The 18,367-nt window shown below is 41.5% G+C and overlaps 1 protein-coding gene across 1 annotated transcript in view; it reads right to left on the minus strand.

Annotated features, from left to right (window-relative positions):
- Nucleotides 1-15,373, minus strand: part of LOC139912715 (protein mono-ADP-ribosyltransferase PARP12-like) — a 38,096-nt gene extending 22,723 nt beyond the window's left edge. The window contains exons 1-11 of the mRNA XM_078281932.1: nt 15,076-15,373; nt 13,771-13,906; nt 11,970-12,285; nt 10,693-10,743; nt 10,426-10,552; nt 9,367-9,532; nt 8,940-9,060; nt 8,748-8,844; nt 8,505-8,586; nt 7,634-7,764; nt 5,304-5,455 (exon numbers count right to left, since the gene is read on the minus strand). Of these exons, the coding sequence (XP_078138058.1) occupies nt 5,304-5,455; nt 7,634-7,764; nt 8,505-8,586; nt 8,748-8,844; nt 8,940-9,060; nt 9,367-9,532; nt 10,426-10,552; nt 10,693-10,743; nt 11,970-12,285; nt 13,771-13,906; nt 15,076-15,350 (1,654 nt within the window). The 5' untranslated portion in view covers nt 15,351-15,373. The remainder of the gene's footprint in view (nt 1-5,303; nt 5,456-7,633; nt 7,765-8,504; nt 8,587-8,747; nt 8,845-8,939; nt 9,061-9,366; nt 9,533-10,425; nt 10,553-10,692; nt 10,744-11,969; nt 12,286-13,770; nt 13,907-15,075) is intronic.
- Between the last annotated feature and the right edge of the window lie 2,994 nt (nt 15,374-18,367).

The following is an 18,367-nucleotide window of genomic DNA, read 5'->3' on the forward strand; positions in this document are numbered from 1 at the left end:
ACTGAGGCACCGACAGACGGTTTACTGTCATTTCTGATTATTAGAAATCGAAAGTATAACTTATTGACCTGATGCTGTACTTCTGCTGTCCGCCTGGGGGCCTCACTGAGCCATTTACCTTCATGTATAATTTACAGGACAGTTTGGTCTTCCTTGACACACGGTGGGAGAAAGCATGGAGAATAACAAATCAGGGACAAGATTAAGGATTTTCAATTAAGATTTCACATAGAATCTCTCCTTGCAGCAGCAAATCCTCAAAAAGGTCTTAGGTTTTTAAGGTAGCCCAACCAAAATAAAACAGCCATGCTTTCTGAAGTCTCTAAAGTGAATTGTGGAAAAAAAAAATATTGTTTTGCAAAGCAGATAAAATCACTGGATAAAGTAACATACCCAAAAAGTACAAAAACAATTCTCACCTACAGGACCATGGGTTGGTATAAAATACAAGTTTAGAAAAAGTCATCGGCAGGGTGATTAAAGTTTTTGTTCATTTTTGACAGACATAGGAACATAGGGAAAATGTCACTTTGACCTGGATGGCGGTTCCATTACAGGACTGTGACCAGTTTATCCCCCTTTTTTATCTCCAGAATACAGTTCACCCCTCTTTTAAGTTTAGTACAAATCAATACCTTTGTTTAGTACAGATCAATGCCTAGGTATAGCACAAATTAATGCATAGGTTTTATTACAAATCAATGCATAGGTTTTATTAGTTAGTTAGTTTCAACCAACAATATACATTCTTGTGCTTATAACTGCTGTAAACCACATGATTTATTGATTGGCCAGCTCTTGTGGTAACCTATCAGTAATCTTTCTTGTTTTTTTTTTTCATATTCAATTGTTTTTATTGTGTTTTATATTGTATGTAAAGCTTGAGTTATTTTATCTTCCATCAACAACCACGCTGGGAATTAACGTTTTAAGTGACATTTTCTGTCATGTCAAATATACATGATTTGGTTTTTCTTACATGACATTGCTACCTTCAATCATGTCACCCGCTAAAACTGAATCACCCACATGTCAAAGCATTACATGTAATTCAAGCCCAGTCAAACGCCATATTGCACTTGGTAAATGTTGCTTATTACAGTTTTTCTCGATCGTTTACACACTATAACTGGGCCTATTAACTAAACATCCTAAACCATGACGCCATCTACCAAGACCCAGACAGACCCATTTCCCAAAACTATAAACACTATTCCCCTGTTTCCACACATGATTCAGATTTGTTGAACTTTTTGTGAAAAACTCTACACACAAATCCCTTCATATATCACTGGCTGCACCATGTGCTCATTTAGAAAGCACTGGCATTCAATATCATTAACTCAAGTCATCACAGCTCGAACCCAATTAACACACAATTCCCCAGGTGCAAACACTAAGAGTCAAAATTGATCACACACCAATCAGAACCTCAGGATAGATAGATAAAAGGGCCATGGGTCAGTTCACTTGTTTTGGAACAATGGATCCACAAAGACCTGAAGGTAGAGGAAGAGGACATAGGAGAGGAGGTGCAAGGGCAAGGGCAAGGGCAAGGGCAAGGGCAAGGGCAAGGGCAAGGGCAAGGGGACAAATAGTTTCTGATGAGATTCGTGCAACTCTAGTTGACCATGTCCTTGTCCATGGGATGTCAATGAGGGAAGCTGGGCAAAGAGTGCAGCCGAATCTGAGGCGCTTCACGGTAGCCTCTCTATTCCGGACCTTTTTTTTTCATTGGTTTATATTGGTAAATGCATGGAAATTATTTTACTGTATTCTACCTTCTTTATCAGTTGCATATTTTTACAGTACATTTACTTTTTCACTCAATTTCAGTTTATTTGACTACAGTACATTGAGGAATTAAAAATTTTGAAAATGTATACATGTGTTGTGTCTTTATATTGTGTTCATCATGTAAAGAGGTTGTTCTGGGGGAAAACCATAAGCGCCATTATTCATTGCAGTAACAGGTTTTTACGGTAGTGTTTTGAATTGATCTCACCAGTGTGTAATGGCTGTTTTGTAGTGTATGTGTATTTGATGGCTTTTGTGTGATGTCTGAAGGCAAAGTTTGGTTTAGTTAGTTGTAAGATTACATGGTTTTGAGTGGAGAGTTTGGTTTTGACATGGAAGTTTGAAGTTTGTGAAGATGAGTGTGCAGTTATGGGAAATGGAGCATAATTTCAAGAAATGTGTCTTGGCAATCAAAAAAAACAAAACAGAATTTGAAATGCCTCCCATTACTACACACTTTCCACCTCGATCTATCATTAAACATGTGACCTCACTTCTCATCCAATCTTGAACAATTACACATTTGGATTCTTTCTCTGTACTCCGGCTTGGTGAGGAAATGGTGCGCTAGGTGGGCATTACTGTGAAATAGGAGTGTAAACTGATGTGCTAGGTGAGGGAACTGGTTTGATGGGTGTGGAAACTGGTGTGTGAGGTGAAGGAACTGGTTTGGCGAGTGTGAAAACTGGTGTGCCAGGTGAGGGAACTGGTTTGATGAGTGTGGAAACTGGTGTGCTAGATGAGGGAACTGGTTTGATGGGTGTGGAAAATAGTGTCCTAAGTGCGGAAACTGGTGTGTGAGGTGAGGGAACTGGTTTGACGAGTGTGGAAACTGGTGCACTACATGGGTGATACTGTGAGGTAGAAGTGGAAATTGATGCGCTATTTGAGAGAACTGGTTTGACGGGTGTGGAAACTGGTGTGTGAGGTGAGGGAACTGGTTTGTGAGGTGAGGGAACTGGCTTGTGAGGTGAGGGAACTGGCTTGTGAGGTGAGGGAAATGGTTTGACAGGTGTGGAAACTGGTGTGCTAAGTGAGGGAACTGGTTTCATAAGTGTGGAAATTGGTGCCCTAGGCGAGGTAACTGGTTTGACGGGTGTGGAAACTGGTGTGTGAGGTGAAGGAACTGGTTTGGCGAGTGTAAAAACTGGTGGCCTAGGTGAGGGAACTGGTTTGATGGGTGTGGAAAATAGTGTTCTAAGTGCGGAAACTGGTGTGTGAGGTGAGGGAACTGGTTTGATGGGTGTGGAAAATAGTGTTCTAAGTGCGGGAACTCGTTTGTTAAGTGTGGGAACTGGTGTGTGAGGTGAGGGAACTGGTTTGACGGATGTGGAAACTGGTATGTGAGGTGAAGGAACTGGTTTGGCGAGTGTGAAAACTGGTGTGCCAGGTGAGGGAACTGGTTTGATGAGTGTGGAAACTGGTGTGCTAGATGAGGGAACTGGTTTGATGGGTGTGGAAAATAGTGTCCTAAGTGCGGAAACTGGTGTGTGAGGTGAGGGAACTGGTTTGACGAGTGTGGAAACTGGTGCGCTACATGGGTGATACTGTGAGGTAGAAGTGGAAATTGATGCGCTATTTGAGAGAACTGGTTTGACGGGTGTGGAAACTGGTGTGTGAGGTGAGGGAACTGGTTTGTGAGGTGAGGGAACTGGCTTGTGAGGTGAGGGAACTGGCTTGTGAGGTGAGGGAAATGGTTTGACAGGTGTGGAAACTGGTGTGCTAAGTGAGGGAACTGGTTTCATAAGTGTGGAAATTGGTGCCCTAGGCGAGGTAACTGGTTTGACGGGTGTGGAAACTGGTGTGTGAGGTGAAGGAACTGGTTTGGCGAGTGTAAAAACTGGTGGCCTAGGTGAGGGAACTGGTTTGATGGGTGTGGAAAATAGTGTTCTAAGTGCGGGAACTCGTTTGTTAAGTGTGGAAACTGGTGTGTGAGCTAAGGGAACTGGTTTGACGGATGTGGAAACTGGTGTGTGAGGTGAAGGAACTGGTTTGGCGAGTGTGAAAACTGGTGGCCTAGGTGAGGGAACTGGTTTGATGGGTGTGGAAATTGGTGCACAAGGTGGGTGATACTGTGAGGTAGGAGTGTAAACTGGTGCACTAGTTGAAAGAATAGGTTTGACGGGTGTGGAAACTGGTGTGTGTGGTGAGGGCACTGGTTTGACGGGTGTGGAAACTGGTGTGCTAAGTGAGGGAACTGGTTTGATGGGTGTGGAAACTGGTGCGCTATGTGGGCAATACTGTGAGACAGGAGGAGGAACTGGTGTGCTAGGTCGGGGAACTGGTGTACAAAGTGTGGGATATGGTCTGCTAAGTGGGGGAACTGGTGCTGGTATCGATGCTGCACCATAGTACCAATGGAAGAGGTTTGAGGTCTTCTCCTTGTAATGGAGCAGGTACTCGGGGTAGATCTGGTGCTTCTCGAACACGACAAAGATGGAGGGATTTCTGATGTCGTCCACACAGCTGTCATAGAAGCACATCTCCCCGCCGTCCTTGGAGGGAGGGCGGAGGTAGTCGTAGGATCCTTGGGTGAAGTCGCCCACCAGGACCCGCGAGACAAACATGGATCTGACGTCGGACTGACCGGTGTAGTGGTGGGAGTACTCGGCATCCCTGGCAAAGTAACTCCCTGAAATTGGAGAGAGAAAGAGAAGACATTGTTTTGACATTGTCTAGGGAGACCAGATGTCCCCGTTTTGCTGGGACAGTCCCTGGATTTGGTGCTTCGTCCCGGACTGGCACTGTCCCCGGAAATGTCCCCAGATTTCCCTCTATGCCCTCTCTTTTCTTATTTTAATCGACCACGTGAGTCAAAAATGTCCCCTAATTTGCTCTAAAACATCTGCTCACCTTAATGTTGTCACCAAGCAGTATTCACCTTCCACATTACACACTGCAAAGAATATCCATGTTAACTGCTCAAATGATAGATGAGAATGAAGTCGAGTAAAATCTGTGATCAAAGTAGTCACATTCTGTCATTATATTAAGTTGTAGTGGCTGAAATAACAGTAATAGTGAAAGTAGACTACTTTTCATTGTGCTAGGGACCCCCTGCGCTGCAAAAATATCCATTTTCAGGTGAGATAATTCAACTTGTTACCAATGCAAATCAACTGTTTTTTTACTTGGATTAAGTGCCATTTTCTTGATACTACTGGAATGATCAGCCTTATTCTTCCTTGTTTTAAGATGATGACTTGTATCTAGAAAATCCCTAAATTACCATAAACCACATTGGAAAGGTGGAATTACCTCACCGGCAGAATTTTCTGTTAAATTAGTATAAAAAAGATTTGCAGATTGAGCGTGAGACTAGATTAAGTGTTAAGATTGATATTTTCTGCAGTGCAAACACAGATTAAATGTGTTGGTTTTCCATTCTCTCAGAGTTTAATTAACTACTTATCAATGTATTAATTTATGACTTATATGAAACAGCACAACTGCACATAATTTATTACTGACACAATAAGCATGGGCAATATATTTGTTCAACTCACCTTTCCCGAAGGCGGTTCCATGAGTCCCACAGATTCTCCAGTCAAAGTTGTCAAGACAGATGGCGTCTACATGTTTAGAGTCCGTACCATGGAAAAGTTTTCTTTCTGTCACATTTCGCCCACTGTTGTTCTTCTTCATCCGATCCTTTTGCCTGTTAATCAGGAAAAAAGCGAAATTAGAAACCTAAAGAGCATGTGGTCAATATCCTGGTACAGTTACCAGCGAGCAGAGAGACTTTGTTGCATCATAAATTTCCTAGCAATTACATCTGTCTCCATAATGGAGGTCCACTGGAGAATTGGCTCTGCACAAATAATGTCGAAATATATAACAGCCAGGCTAGAAAAAAAGAGCTAGCTGAAAAAGTGTGATGTAGCTGTACATCCATTCAGTAACATTCTAAGTAAAATTGAATAGTGTGATAAGGTGGATTTGTTTCCAAATGTAGGTTACTGTGACACAGTAAACTGTCTTGTCTTTAGCCCTAGTCTCAAAACACTTTGAGTTGTAGCTTGAGAAGAGTCAGCTCACTTAACCTGAACAAACTGTTAGCTAGCTAACTAGCCAGCAGGCTCATTTAGCAAATTGCAACCAAAGTTAATGCTAACATTCAACTACTAGGCACTATTAACGTTAGCTGCTACTAGATACTTAGCTAGTGTGCTAATCAGATGTGTTAACAACAAGACAGTGATGGTTATCTGGTCACCAGATGGTATGGTTAGCTATGTAAATGCAGCAGATTTATCAGTTAGAACCACAGAACTTGAATGGATAGAACGGTCCTTCTACTTTTTGCCATGGTAATTTGGCTAGTAGGCTACAGCATAAAATGGTGATTATAGAATTTGAAGGGTTAATTGCTATGGTGACAACACAAGTCTGGTCATTAAAGGAATAGTTCACCCAAAAATTAAAATTCGGTCATTATCTACTCATTCTCATACCAGTACAAACTCAGGTCAGCGTTTTTTCTTCAAACAACGTATACAACGATCGCACTAGAGATGCAGGTCGCGCACTGTCGTACACACAAACCTTGCACGGCCACTGTGGCCTCGTGAGGTTTGGTAATGCGGAAGTAAATGCAATGCCGATCGACTCGATTTGCATGAAATAATAATAATCATAGAGCGATTGTCAGGCGTCAGAAGGCTTGGATTATACTACACGAGCTTTATGGAGTAATTTTATGGACATTTGTTGCCCTTTTTGAAGCAGCACGTCCTGCTCCCCATTCACTGCAATTGTTTGGAAGAAGCTCCTCCCGCAGCGAGCTTGGAGAACTCCAGGTAAGTTGTATGAAGAAAAAACACTCACCCGAGTTTGTACTGGCATGAGAATGAGTAGATAATGACCGAATTTTTTTGTGACAAACTGTCACAACTCAACTGAACGCTAACATTAGCGACAAGGCTAACATAGCTTTATCAAACACTGTACTTCTCTCTCTAGCTCTTCTAGTCCAGTGATTCTCAACCTTTTTCATATCAAGGACCCCTAATTTAGTCCACATCAGGGCAACGGAACCCATTTGATGAGATTTTGTCTCTCGAGAAAATCTGAGAATATTTTATGATTAGATATGATTTTGTCCAGAGTTCTATAACTATCTGTATTGTAGCAAGATAACAGTGAAACTATGATCAAAATAGTCATTATTCTACATTCTCTAATTGTGTTAACTTCTTGTAAATGAAATAATGGTGAAGTTTAACACTTCATCAATTTGCTGGGGACCCTCTGGAACCCCCTCAAGGACCCCTGGTGGTCCCCGGACTTCACGTTGAGAACCACTGTTCTAGGCAACATTAGCATGTTAGCAATCCAAGGCAGGAAGGAGACAGAGAAGCTGCTTTGGTTCTTGCTGCAAGACCTCTCACCTGGCAACTTGCTGTAAGTTGGTTTATATGGAAACTAGCCCAACGGTTCACATAAAAATGGACGCCGCTCGAACCATCCTGGAATGTTGATTTGAATGGGAATGACCATTCTAAAGATTAATTTTTTAGGCATTTTATGCTTTATTTGACAGAGATAGTGTGAGAGAGAGACAGGAAGGTATGGGAGAGAGAGAGAGGGGAGGTCATGCAGCAAATGACCGCGGGCTGGATTCAAACCCGGGTCGCTGCGGGAAGGACTGAGCCTTATATGGTACGCGCTCTACTCAGTGAGCCACCGGGGCGCCCCGGAACGACCATTCTATCCATTCAAGTTCTGTGATAAGATGGGTGCTACACATCACAAGACCTCTATCTGAGGTAGCACATAACAGCAGTCAGGTGAAAGTGACATTTCGGCATACAGTATGTTGCTTTTAAAGACATACCATTCAAAGACTTCCCACAGTGCTTTGTTCTGAATCCTCTCTATCTGGACAATGTCAAAGTCTCTCATGGTATTACGAAACAGGCTTTCAATCTCCTGATACTCCGCTGAGGAGCTCTGGAGGGAGACTCGCTGGGAGAGACACACAACACAGAGGAGGACAGTTATTATATTTTTTAAATGTCTATCTTAATGATTATAGGAACATGAGTAGAGTACGACTGTTCAACACCAGCTAATAAGACATAGGATGGACGAGACGGTACTCTGCAAAAAAATGTTTTTTGCTTTCTGGCTCAATTCCCCCAACATTGTCTAGAATCAATTTCCGATTGCATGGCTTTGTTGCTGTAATTTGAGGTGAAGTCTCTACTATTTCATATTCATTCAAATGTGACTGGTAGCTGGTTTGCTGGATGGTGCCGACTTTTTACATGATAGAAATCAAAAGTAAGTTTATGCCCATCAGCTCCAATGCAAACACTTTGCTGTCAGTTATCAATATTAGTGCCTGAAAGGAATACGGAAGCTATTTCTATTAACAAAGTAGACAATTCTCAGGTTGCATTGATGGATTGTGGCTTTAGAGTGACAGAGTTGCCTGTCAGCAGGATATTTAGTGGAGTTATGGGCATCTTCTGAGCAGAGGAAGATAAATATGCAGAAATTCAAGATCGCATTTAACAACAATCTGTGCAGTGAACAACAATCTAAGCAGGTCTGAAGCAGCAGAGAGACTCAACAACATTGGCAGGATCCCCTAAACTTCTGGAGACTCTGCGACAGTAGATACTGTTTAGGAGTCCAAAGGTGGCTTTTCTTAACAAGTTGCACTTTGAAGTTACAGTTATTTAAAGTGTGTAATACATTACCTTGAATCCAGTTTCAGGAACCTGTGTCTTGTCCCAGTGTGCTGGTACAGCTTTGAAATTTGATAGATTACCCACAGGCTTTCTGCAGACAGAAGGGAAATTGATGAGCAAGGCACTAGCACTGCCGGGGTTAGCGCTTCCATCTCCTACAAATATTCAATGAACATGTTTTGTTAAGCTGTTAAAAATACATAGGACAAATGTACGCAGTGTATTTGAACTGTCAGGAGTAATCAGCAGTACCTAAATTTATTTGTTTGGACATCAGCTGAGGAGACAAACACAGGCCGTCTTCTCACCACCTTCTTAGTGCCGTACTGCTTATTTGTTTGTATCATGTCTGAAAAAGAAGGCATATTATTATGATTACTTCATCAGAAAATACTTTAATAAGGTAAGGTAATAGGTCATTTGAATATTTGAATCCTTGCTTACCCTGGAAACTGAGTGAATACGTCTGCGAACCGGCTTTGAACTCCACCACATCCTTCTCATCGTTCAGGAACTTCTGCTCCAGTTCTGCACTGCTCATGTTTGCTCCAAGGCGTCCACCGGTCTGCAACGCAGGTCAAATAAAGCAAGTAAAGCCCATTTTTACCTCTGGAGACAACTGAAAGAGCAACTGACCAATCTGCAGCCAGATGAGAGGTATAGACAGAGATTAGTACCAGCAGAGATTGTATCTGAACTACCTAAATTTGAATTTCTCATTCTGATATTGAGTGCGGATTCTCGTCCCTTGGTCATGTTCAACGGCATTTCCTCATGTCACTGTGTGAGCTGTCAATGTGTCTATGTTCCAAGACAAATCCTGTACATTATTTTTTCTCAGCGAATAAAGTGACTCTGATTGTGGACTCACAGCTGAAGCGTACAGGTTCCAGTTTCCGAACTCGTCCTCCCAGTACCAAACCCACACGGTGGTGAGAACGAAGGTCGGATGGAGTACAGAGGAAGCGGTGGAGAGTCGGCGTACTTTGTTCGGTCCGCAGGTCATCGTGTCGAAACATACAGTTTGGCTGCGACTACTGCAGAAAAGGGAGCAAGAAATGTTGCATCAAGTAACATTTCACAATGATTTAACTAGTAAGACTTTATCCCAACTATTTGGGGCTCCGAGACAATTCACTAGAGGTTAAAAAGAGCAATTTAAGATAGTGAGATTATGAAAAGGGAATACAATTTCCCTGAGTTGTTAGATTTTAATGACGGACAAGGGGAATACAGATACCTTCTTTATCCCAGTGTGGAGAAAAAGTTACATTGTATGTCCATAACTTGTCCATAACATAAGTTACCATAAGTTAAGTACACACATTCAATACTATAGTATGGTGGCTTGAATCAATGGAGAAATGGCACCGTTTTCATTTCTTACAAAAATGATAATGAGCGAACCTTTGTGACGCCACAAAGTTACGGAAGTCCAAACGGCTCGTTTAGATTTAGTTTTGATACTTTCACCATGTTTAGATAGCACATCCAACTCCTTTATAATCAAAGAGGCAAGGGGAATCCTGTTTTACACCATATGGGACCTTTAATAGAAATTGGATCAGCCATTCATTGTCGTCTCATGCTGATGTAATGGAGGTGAGGATCTGAATTTACTCAGCAGCTTCAGGGTGCTAACCTGAAAAGAATGACATTAGTCTGGGTTTCAGTGTTGAGTTTTAGTGTCCCATGATGGTCTAAATGCTGTTTCAGAGGCTTTTCCACCCTGACAAGCAGATAATCCAGAGGGAAACTTTAACTACTTCTGAATTTTTTGGAGATTTTTTTAAGATATTGAATATCACTAAATATCGGCAGCTTCAATCCAAAAGTATCAGCATCAGCCTTCAAAAACCATATCAGTCGAACCCTAATTGGCAGATCAACATGTGACACAGTAATCTCAGTGAATGCCAGCAGAGTGTACCTGTATGTCTTTGCAGGATCACAGTAGTCCTTCTCGATCTCCTCGTTGTCAGGCAGAGCGGTCCACTGTTGTCCCTGTCTGACCTGCCATCTGTACGGCAGCTTCTCATGGGCTTTAAAACACCGTTCTGAGAAGAGTATGACCAAACACATCAGTAATAAAGTTTGTATAAAAAAGAGAATGATAATACCATGATCAAATTGATTGGATGATTATTTTTTCTCATATAAAACCAGCTCAAACTATCATCTACAATTGATTACTCACCGCCATGTATACATTGTCCCTTGATGAAGTACAAGCATATCTCCGTTTTATCTAATAGAAACAAACAAAAATACAACATGAAGTAATAATCTCCGATGTTTTCATAAATAAATATCTGGTTTGCCACTCTCTATCACTGATTGATTTAACACAACAGTGATTCAAAATCACTGATCTACCACTTTAAAGAAACAGTTCACCCAAAATTGAAAATGTTGTCATTATCTACTCACTCTCATGTCAGTCGAAACACTGTTTGTATGTCCACTTAACACACAGCGAGTTAGATGGCGCAGCTCCACTTCAGCTTTCTCCAAAACAACACAAGTGGCTGGAGACCGCTTCTTTAGAGTTCCAAAAAGGTCAAAAAATGACCATAACATTACTCCAAATAGCATAATGCAAGTGTTCTGAAGCCAAACGATTGCACTTTGGGTCCAAAACTCTGATATTTACCTCATTATCACCTTGATTTTCCCCACTCACAGAGCTCTGGTTGCTCTACCGCAATCTGGTGGATGTCTTGGTGTCTTCATATGCTCCTTGTATGCTCATACTTCCAAGTTTCAAAGTCATAAAAACAACCTGTTGCATATTCAAGTACTTTCAATTTTAAAAATGGACCATGAAACAAAAGTAGCTTTTTTGTGACTATTTTAGAAACCAAGACAGAGCTACTTTGTGCTGCAACGGCAGAATGAAGTTTTGTAATTGATAATTTAATATGTTTATTGGCTAAAGGTTGGTGTATATGTGTGACACCTAAAAGTTAAACAAAGAGTGAGAATGTCACATCTTGACATCTTGGGTATGTAAGATTTGACTAACCCTTGTATTTATCACTTTATTGGATTGTTCAAGCACGCTCTACTCGTAATTATAATATTTCCGACAGCATTTGAAGGCAATTTTGCTTCCTCCAATACTGACTGTCGGTGACGTGCAGAACAAGTGGGGAAAATCTAGGTAATGAGGTAAATATCATACTTTTGGACCCAAAGTGCAATTGTTTGGCTTCAGAACACTTGGATTATGTTGTCTGGAGTAATTTTCATGGTAATTTTTTACACTTTTGGAACTCTTAAGAAACTGTCTCTAGCCACTTGTTTTGGAGAAAGCTGAAACTCTATACTATACTGACATACAAACTTAACTGGTGTTTCAACTGACATGAGGGTGAGTAGATAATGACAAATTTTCATTGTTTTTATTCCTTTAATTCCCAGAAATACAGCTTATCCTACCACAAGCTTTCAAAATAGTCTTACTGGATTTACCTTTGGCAACTTCTGCGCTGTTCTTGGGTCTTTGCCTTTGTCCTCTGTTCAGTCCATCATCGCTGCTAGCAGCTGTGGCGTTAACGCTCCTCAAAGCCTCTTTGTTCATATAAACAGACTTCATGGAGCGAATGAGGTGGTCAGGCACGCCTCTACCCTGCAGGGTTTTCATCGGCTGCGGATCACTGAAGTCATGAGTCCTGGGGCAGGAACAGACTCCCTTCAGGTGTTTCTCACAGATGTGGAGCCTGGTGCAGCCGTCACCGTCCTGACACCGGCCGTACGGCCCATCACCGTTGTTGTAATCATGGCATATCTAAGATGGATAAAAATGGGAAAAGGTGGTTAGAAACAATATAATCTTGTGTAGCCAGACAGCTCAATCAACAGTCAGTTAGGCCTTAGTATTCCCTAAGGAACATAGGCCATCGACAAAAGCCCTCCATCCTCTCCAGTCATGTGCTCTTCGATCAAGTTGTTGCCATGACAGCCCCTCAGCCTTGATCTCCTGTTCTGTGCTTCTTCTCCAGGTGGTTCTAGGTCTATCTTCCTCTATTTCTCCTGCCTTGTGGGTTCCATGTTAAAGCCTGTTTGGTGATTGATTTATTGTGTCTTCTGAGTGTGTGGCCTATCCAGGTCCACTTCTTCCTCCTGATTTGAAGTTCTAATGGTTCTTGCTTGGTGAGTTCCCACAGGTTGGCGTTGGTGATCGTGTCTGTTTGTCTTGCATCTGTTGGTGAGTGTGTGCCAGCAGTGCTAAATCATCAGCAAAATCTAGATTGTCTAGCTGTTCGGTCAGGCTCCACTGTATGCCGGTTCTGCTGTTGTTGGTTACTTGGTTCATGGTCCAGTCTATGCAGAGGAGGAAGAGGAAGGGCGAGAGCAAACATCCCTGCCACACCCCGGTCAGGACCTCAAAGGCCTCTGATGGGCATCCTTCATGGAGAACTCGACATTGCATCCCTTGGTAGGTGCTCTTGATGATGCTGATGAATTTCGGCGGGATGCCATAGTACGGCATCAGTTTCCACAGTATCTCACGATCCACACTGCCAAATGTCTCTATGAAATTGACATAGACGGGATTGCTCGATGATAATCCTGAGTGTGGCACAAGATTGACCATTCCTGAAGCCAGCCTGGTTTTCCCTCAAACAACAGAGGTCTGGAGAAATTTAAACCCAATAGTTGGTTAGGAAAGAGTGGCAACACTGTGGGCTTTCGTCATCTTTCAAACCAGTCAGTCAAATTTCACTAGGGTGGAGCTATGGGCGGAGCCTGGCACTGCTGCTCACTTGTTTACTACAGTTAGCTACAGTTGCTACAGTTAGCTAACTAGCCAAAAAAAAATTTACAAAGGCGAGGTTTAAACGATGTGCAGCGGCTATTAGCCCCACAAAATTGTCATCTATTTTTATCTTGCTTGTTTAGTTTACCCAAAGAGTCTGTATATTGAAATTGAATCCGCAAAGTAGCCTGCGTTGTAGCTAAACTAACAACGGAAGCTTGTTCTAGCCAGGAATAAAAACAAACCAGAAGAGCTGTTTCCTGAGGCATTGTGGGAGAATCCTGTTTCAAACTCGCACACCAGCGGCAGGCTTCACCCGAGCCAAATCTGACTGGTTTGAATGATGACAGCCCACAGTGTCACCGCACTTTTCTAACCAACAACTGGGTTTAAATTTCTCCAGACTGTTGTTTGAGCTGGAGGTGTGGCTATGTGAGGTTAGCCCTTTCCCAATCAATCAATTGGATTTGAATCCCCCCTCCCTCTTGATCCTCTTTCCAGTCTGGTACTTACAGGAGGCAGGAAGTAGTTGTCGTTCTGCAGCAGCAGTGTGCACAGCTCCTTCAGCTCCAGATCCTCCAGCTCATGCTCTCTCAGTATCGTCACATTATGCGCAGACTTCAGATCATGGGAGAAGTGGCATCCTCTCCTAAAATTAAAGGCCCCATATTACTCAGTTTTCATTCGCTTCAGGATGAGAATAATGTTCTTAAAGACATTTTGCAAATACACATAGTTTAGATAAAAAATAAATTTATCGATTGAATTTGAAGACTGATAATGCATTCACGTGCTACTCACATGAACACCTTTTAAACTTGGATGAAGTTGGAGAGTCGCACAAAAAAAAAAACACTTCTATACACATGCAGCTTTATTATGTTTGTTGTTCGCCAGACTAACCATCATAACTAACATCTGTTTAAATAAAGTTTGTTAAACTAGCTTGTTAAGCTGCAGGACGTCCACGTTTGTTTATTGTTTTCTTGATTGTAACTTTGTAACTTTGTTTTGAAAAGTGCTACATAAATAAAGGTAATTATATAATTATCATTTGTTTTACAGGTTTGATTTTCTGACAAAATAGCGCATGAATGCAACGCTGTTTAGCAGCCGACTTGGAAGTCCCGGATGTCAGACTTTCCCACCAGCACATGAACGCACCATACATCCCAAACTGCCTTTAATGTTCCCATGAAATGAACTCTCATTACTTTGCACCAGGAGGTGTAAATATAAATTACATTACATTACATCATTTAGCAGACGCTTTTGTCCAAAGCAATTTACAGTAGTACATTTTGTCAACAGTAGTGAAACCAACTGTGCATCACAACACAAATTCCTTGTGCTGTTGTGGGTTTCCTTAATCGTTTCAACCTGCCCTTGTTGACTTCCCCTCAGCACTTCCCCTCGGGGGAGTCCCCCGCTGCCATCTTAAGTGCCGTTTTATTACTCTGATAACTCAAGAGAACTTTCTGAGATCATTGCAAGATGATGAAATGCAGGGATGGGGTCTTTAACAACAAATGGATTTTTGAAAATGGATTAATTTTAATTGAAATCATTCAAGCAAAATTAAATATTCAGGTCTTCATTAAACAGCTTCAATCACCTTTTTATGTAAAAAGAGTAAAAGTGAATTTCAGTAGGGCCCCTTTAAGTAACAATTTAAAACTGTTAAGGCCTTAACCTACCTGCCCATCAACAGTAACAGCAGGCCCAGTTTGAGGCTTGGACCGTTACATGACTCACTGTAACATTACGCCTACCAGGTTTATTAATAGGAACTAATACTGACACTTGGCAGTAACTCACCTCGTCTCACTGAACTGACAGGATCCCAGCAGGAACCTTTTACACAGATGTAAACTGCTGCATCCCTGACAGTCTTTGGCTTTACACAGTCGCACTTCTGTCTTGGCCACCACCTTCTGCTCCCCGCCGGAGGAACACCAAGCAAACTTCTCCCGGTTCGAGATAATCTCCCTCACATCCTGGGAATCTCCAAAACAGCCAATAAACATCAGTTCATCGAGGTTGATTGATCCTTGATTGGCACAGATGAATTTCATAACCGCGGACTCCGTCATGTTGAGGCTCTTGCTCGGTTTCCTTCCACTTCCACTAAAACACTGAACACTGGCAGATGGTTTACTCTCATTTCTGACAATTGGAAACCGAAACTATGACTTATTTAAGCAGGATTGATGCTGTACCACTGCTGTCCGCCTGGGGGCCTCACTGAGCCATCTGCCATCAGTTTGGTCTTCCTTTTTAATGACACACAGTGGGAGAAAGCATGGAGAATAATTCAATATTTCACAATAAAAGTGCAGCAGCAGATCCTCAAAAAGGTATTTTTAGCCCCGTGACAGCAGGGGCTCTATGGATGGTATTGTTGGTCGGTCTATGATCTGTTCGCCACTTTATGGGTCATGTGGCCTGCAGTGTATGAAGCGGGAGACCGGAGTTCGACGAAGCATGAGGAGTGAGGCATTTCCGGTCACACATCCGTTCAAATGTAATCAATCCAAGCATGGAGCAGTTTGAGGAAATTGACTGGCTGAGCAAGTCAGAAAATATCGCCACGCGACCCCAGCTCCAAAGACTACAGAAAGTATCTCTTCCCATTCTTGGAGAGAAATTGTAGAAGTGCTGGAGATTGAAAAATCTAATCCCAGCCATAATTGGATTTGGTCAAGCTTTTTAAAAATCCCAAAGACCGTTTTGCTAGTGTGTTAAAAAAGACCGGACAAACATTGTGTTTTATTGTTTTACGTCAAAGGCTGGACATGCTGTGATCTAGCATCCAAGGCGTTCCATTAAAAACCGTGTGGATAAAATCTTTGCGGCAAGGTTTCCAGACCGAAATTTGCCAATCTGATAAACTTTCTGAAATCCTTGAAGCCTCTTTTGCTGCATGAGTAAAACATATTGTGCGACACATTTGCAATTAAGTCTAAAATCTCACCTTCATGTGCATTCTCCCAATTGTTTTCATGAATGTCTGAAACATAGCCTACTATTCTACTATGCCTCTTCCCTGTGAGCTGTAAAACGTTAGCCCCGATTTTATACTTTATATGTTCATAAAATATTACTAGCAAAACAGAAAAGGGTTAAAGGGTTTCAGAAAGATTAGCAGATTGGCAAATTTCGGTCTGGAAACCTTGACGACATGAAGTCAAAATGTTGCTAAGATTTTTTCCGCACGGTTTTCGCCTCGGGACAGGCACCCACACAGTGTATCACCAGTCCCAATTGGGGGCTAGCTGCCGTTAGCCCCGCGACAGCAGGGACTCACTGGATCACACTGTCGGTGGGTCGCTCGATCTGCCACTTTATGGGTCACGTGGGCGAAAGTTTGCTGCAGGGAGTTAAGACTGCAGACTCTCAATCTGGAGACCTGAGTTCGATGCCCGGCAGGAACGAAAATTCAATGTCGCAGGGCTGTTAGACTCTTAGTCTTGTTTGAGGTAGCCCAACCAAAATAATACACAGCCATGCTGTCTGAAGTCTCTAAAGTCTCTCCTTTATGAAATGGGATGTTGTGAAAAAAATATTAAAAAATCAGTGGATAAAGTGACATAGCCTACCCAAAAAACACAAAAAGTACAAAACCAAACCAATTCTTACCTAAAGGACGATGGGTTGGTATAAAATACAAGTTTAGAAAAAGTCATTGACAGGGTTATTTATGTCAAAGTCATTTTGACATAAGGAGGATGGCGGTTCTATTACAGGACTGTGACTAGTTTAGTACAAATCAATAGGTTTAGTACAGATCAATGCCTGTATAGCACAAATGAATACATAGGTTTTATTATCAATCAATGCATAGGTTTAGTACAAATCAATGCGTAGGTTTAGTACAAATCAATGCATAGATATACAAAAGGGGGGAGGGGGCTGATTTGTGGCTCCACATGGAAAGGCCTAAAGTCAGAGGAAGAGGCGGCGGCCATATTGGCTCAACCTGACTGCTGGTGGCATTTCTAATTCATTTAAAAAGAGAGAGAGAGAGAGAGAGAGAGATTTGGAAGCACAGCTACATGGAATCACAAAACGAATGATGAAACTGTTATTTCAGTTATCTGTAGTAAGAATATATTATCTGATACACTGAACACTCAGCAACTGATGCTGACATATCGGGGAGAAAGTGATGAAATTAAGGAAAGAACTGAAACTTTTCCCAATAAAAGAATTAAACCAACAAACCTCTAGCTTTGTGTATGTGACTCTCAAAATAACTGTCTGTGCTTCTGTCTGCGGTAAACATGAATATTCCATTTATTTTGAAGCAGTAAAGCTTCAGTAGGGTTTGTAAACAGTGGAACAAACCAGACTGAGGCAAAATATTCAGTTACAGTGGAATCTGCATGTTGCAAAGAGACGATTAACCACTTTAACACTCAAAACCCCAAATCTTTAATTGGGGCTTGGAAAATAGTATCATATTAATTAAATATTCTGAATTTTGTTTTGCAAAGAAATAGAAAAGGCATACCTTCATCAAAACTTCACTTACATATACAAATTCATTTTTGTGTGTTGTCACCCTCTGCTGGTCAGAGAGCTGTGAGGCAGAATCTATGACTAAAATAACAATTGAATATGATGTATTCTTGATTATAATTATTGAATATGAATAATTATACAGCAGTGATGTACAAAATTTCCTGAGCAGACTTTAGATCAACAGTGAATTACACATTGTTCCTTAGAAACTGTAACTCATTTCCAATTTAAAATAGGTTTCAACCAAGCAAACTGACTGAACATACATTCTTGTGCTTGTAACTGATGTAAACCACAGCTAGCCATGATTTATTCATTACTCTGCCAGCTGTGGTGGTAATCTGTCAGCAATCTTTTTTTAATTTTTTTATTCGTATTCGATTGTTTTTATTGTTTTTTATGTTGTCTGTAAAGCATGAGTTATTTTATCTTCCATCAACAACCACGATGGAAATTAGTGTTTCAAGTGACACTTTCCTTTGCCATGTCAAATATACAATTTTTTTTTTTTTTTTTACATTTTTAAGCCCAGTCAAATGTCATATTGCACTTGGTAAATGTTGCTAATTAGCAGAATCTGACATGC

This window comes from Centroberyx gerrardi, chromosome 24 (assembly GCF_048128805.1).
Source record: "Centroberyx gerrardi isolate f3 chromosome 24, fCenGer3.hap1.cur.20231027, whole genome shotgun sequence".
Lineage (NCBI taxonomy): Eukaryota > Metazoa > Chordata > Actinopteri > Beryciformes > Berycidae > Centroberyx > Centroberyx gerrardi.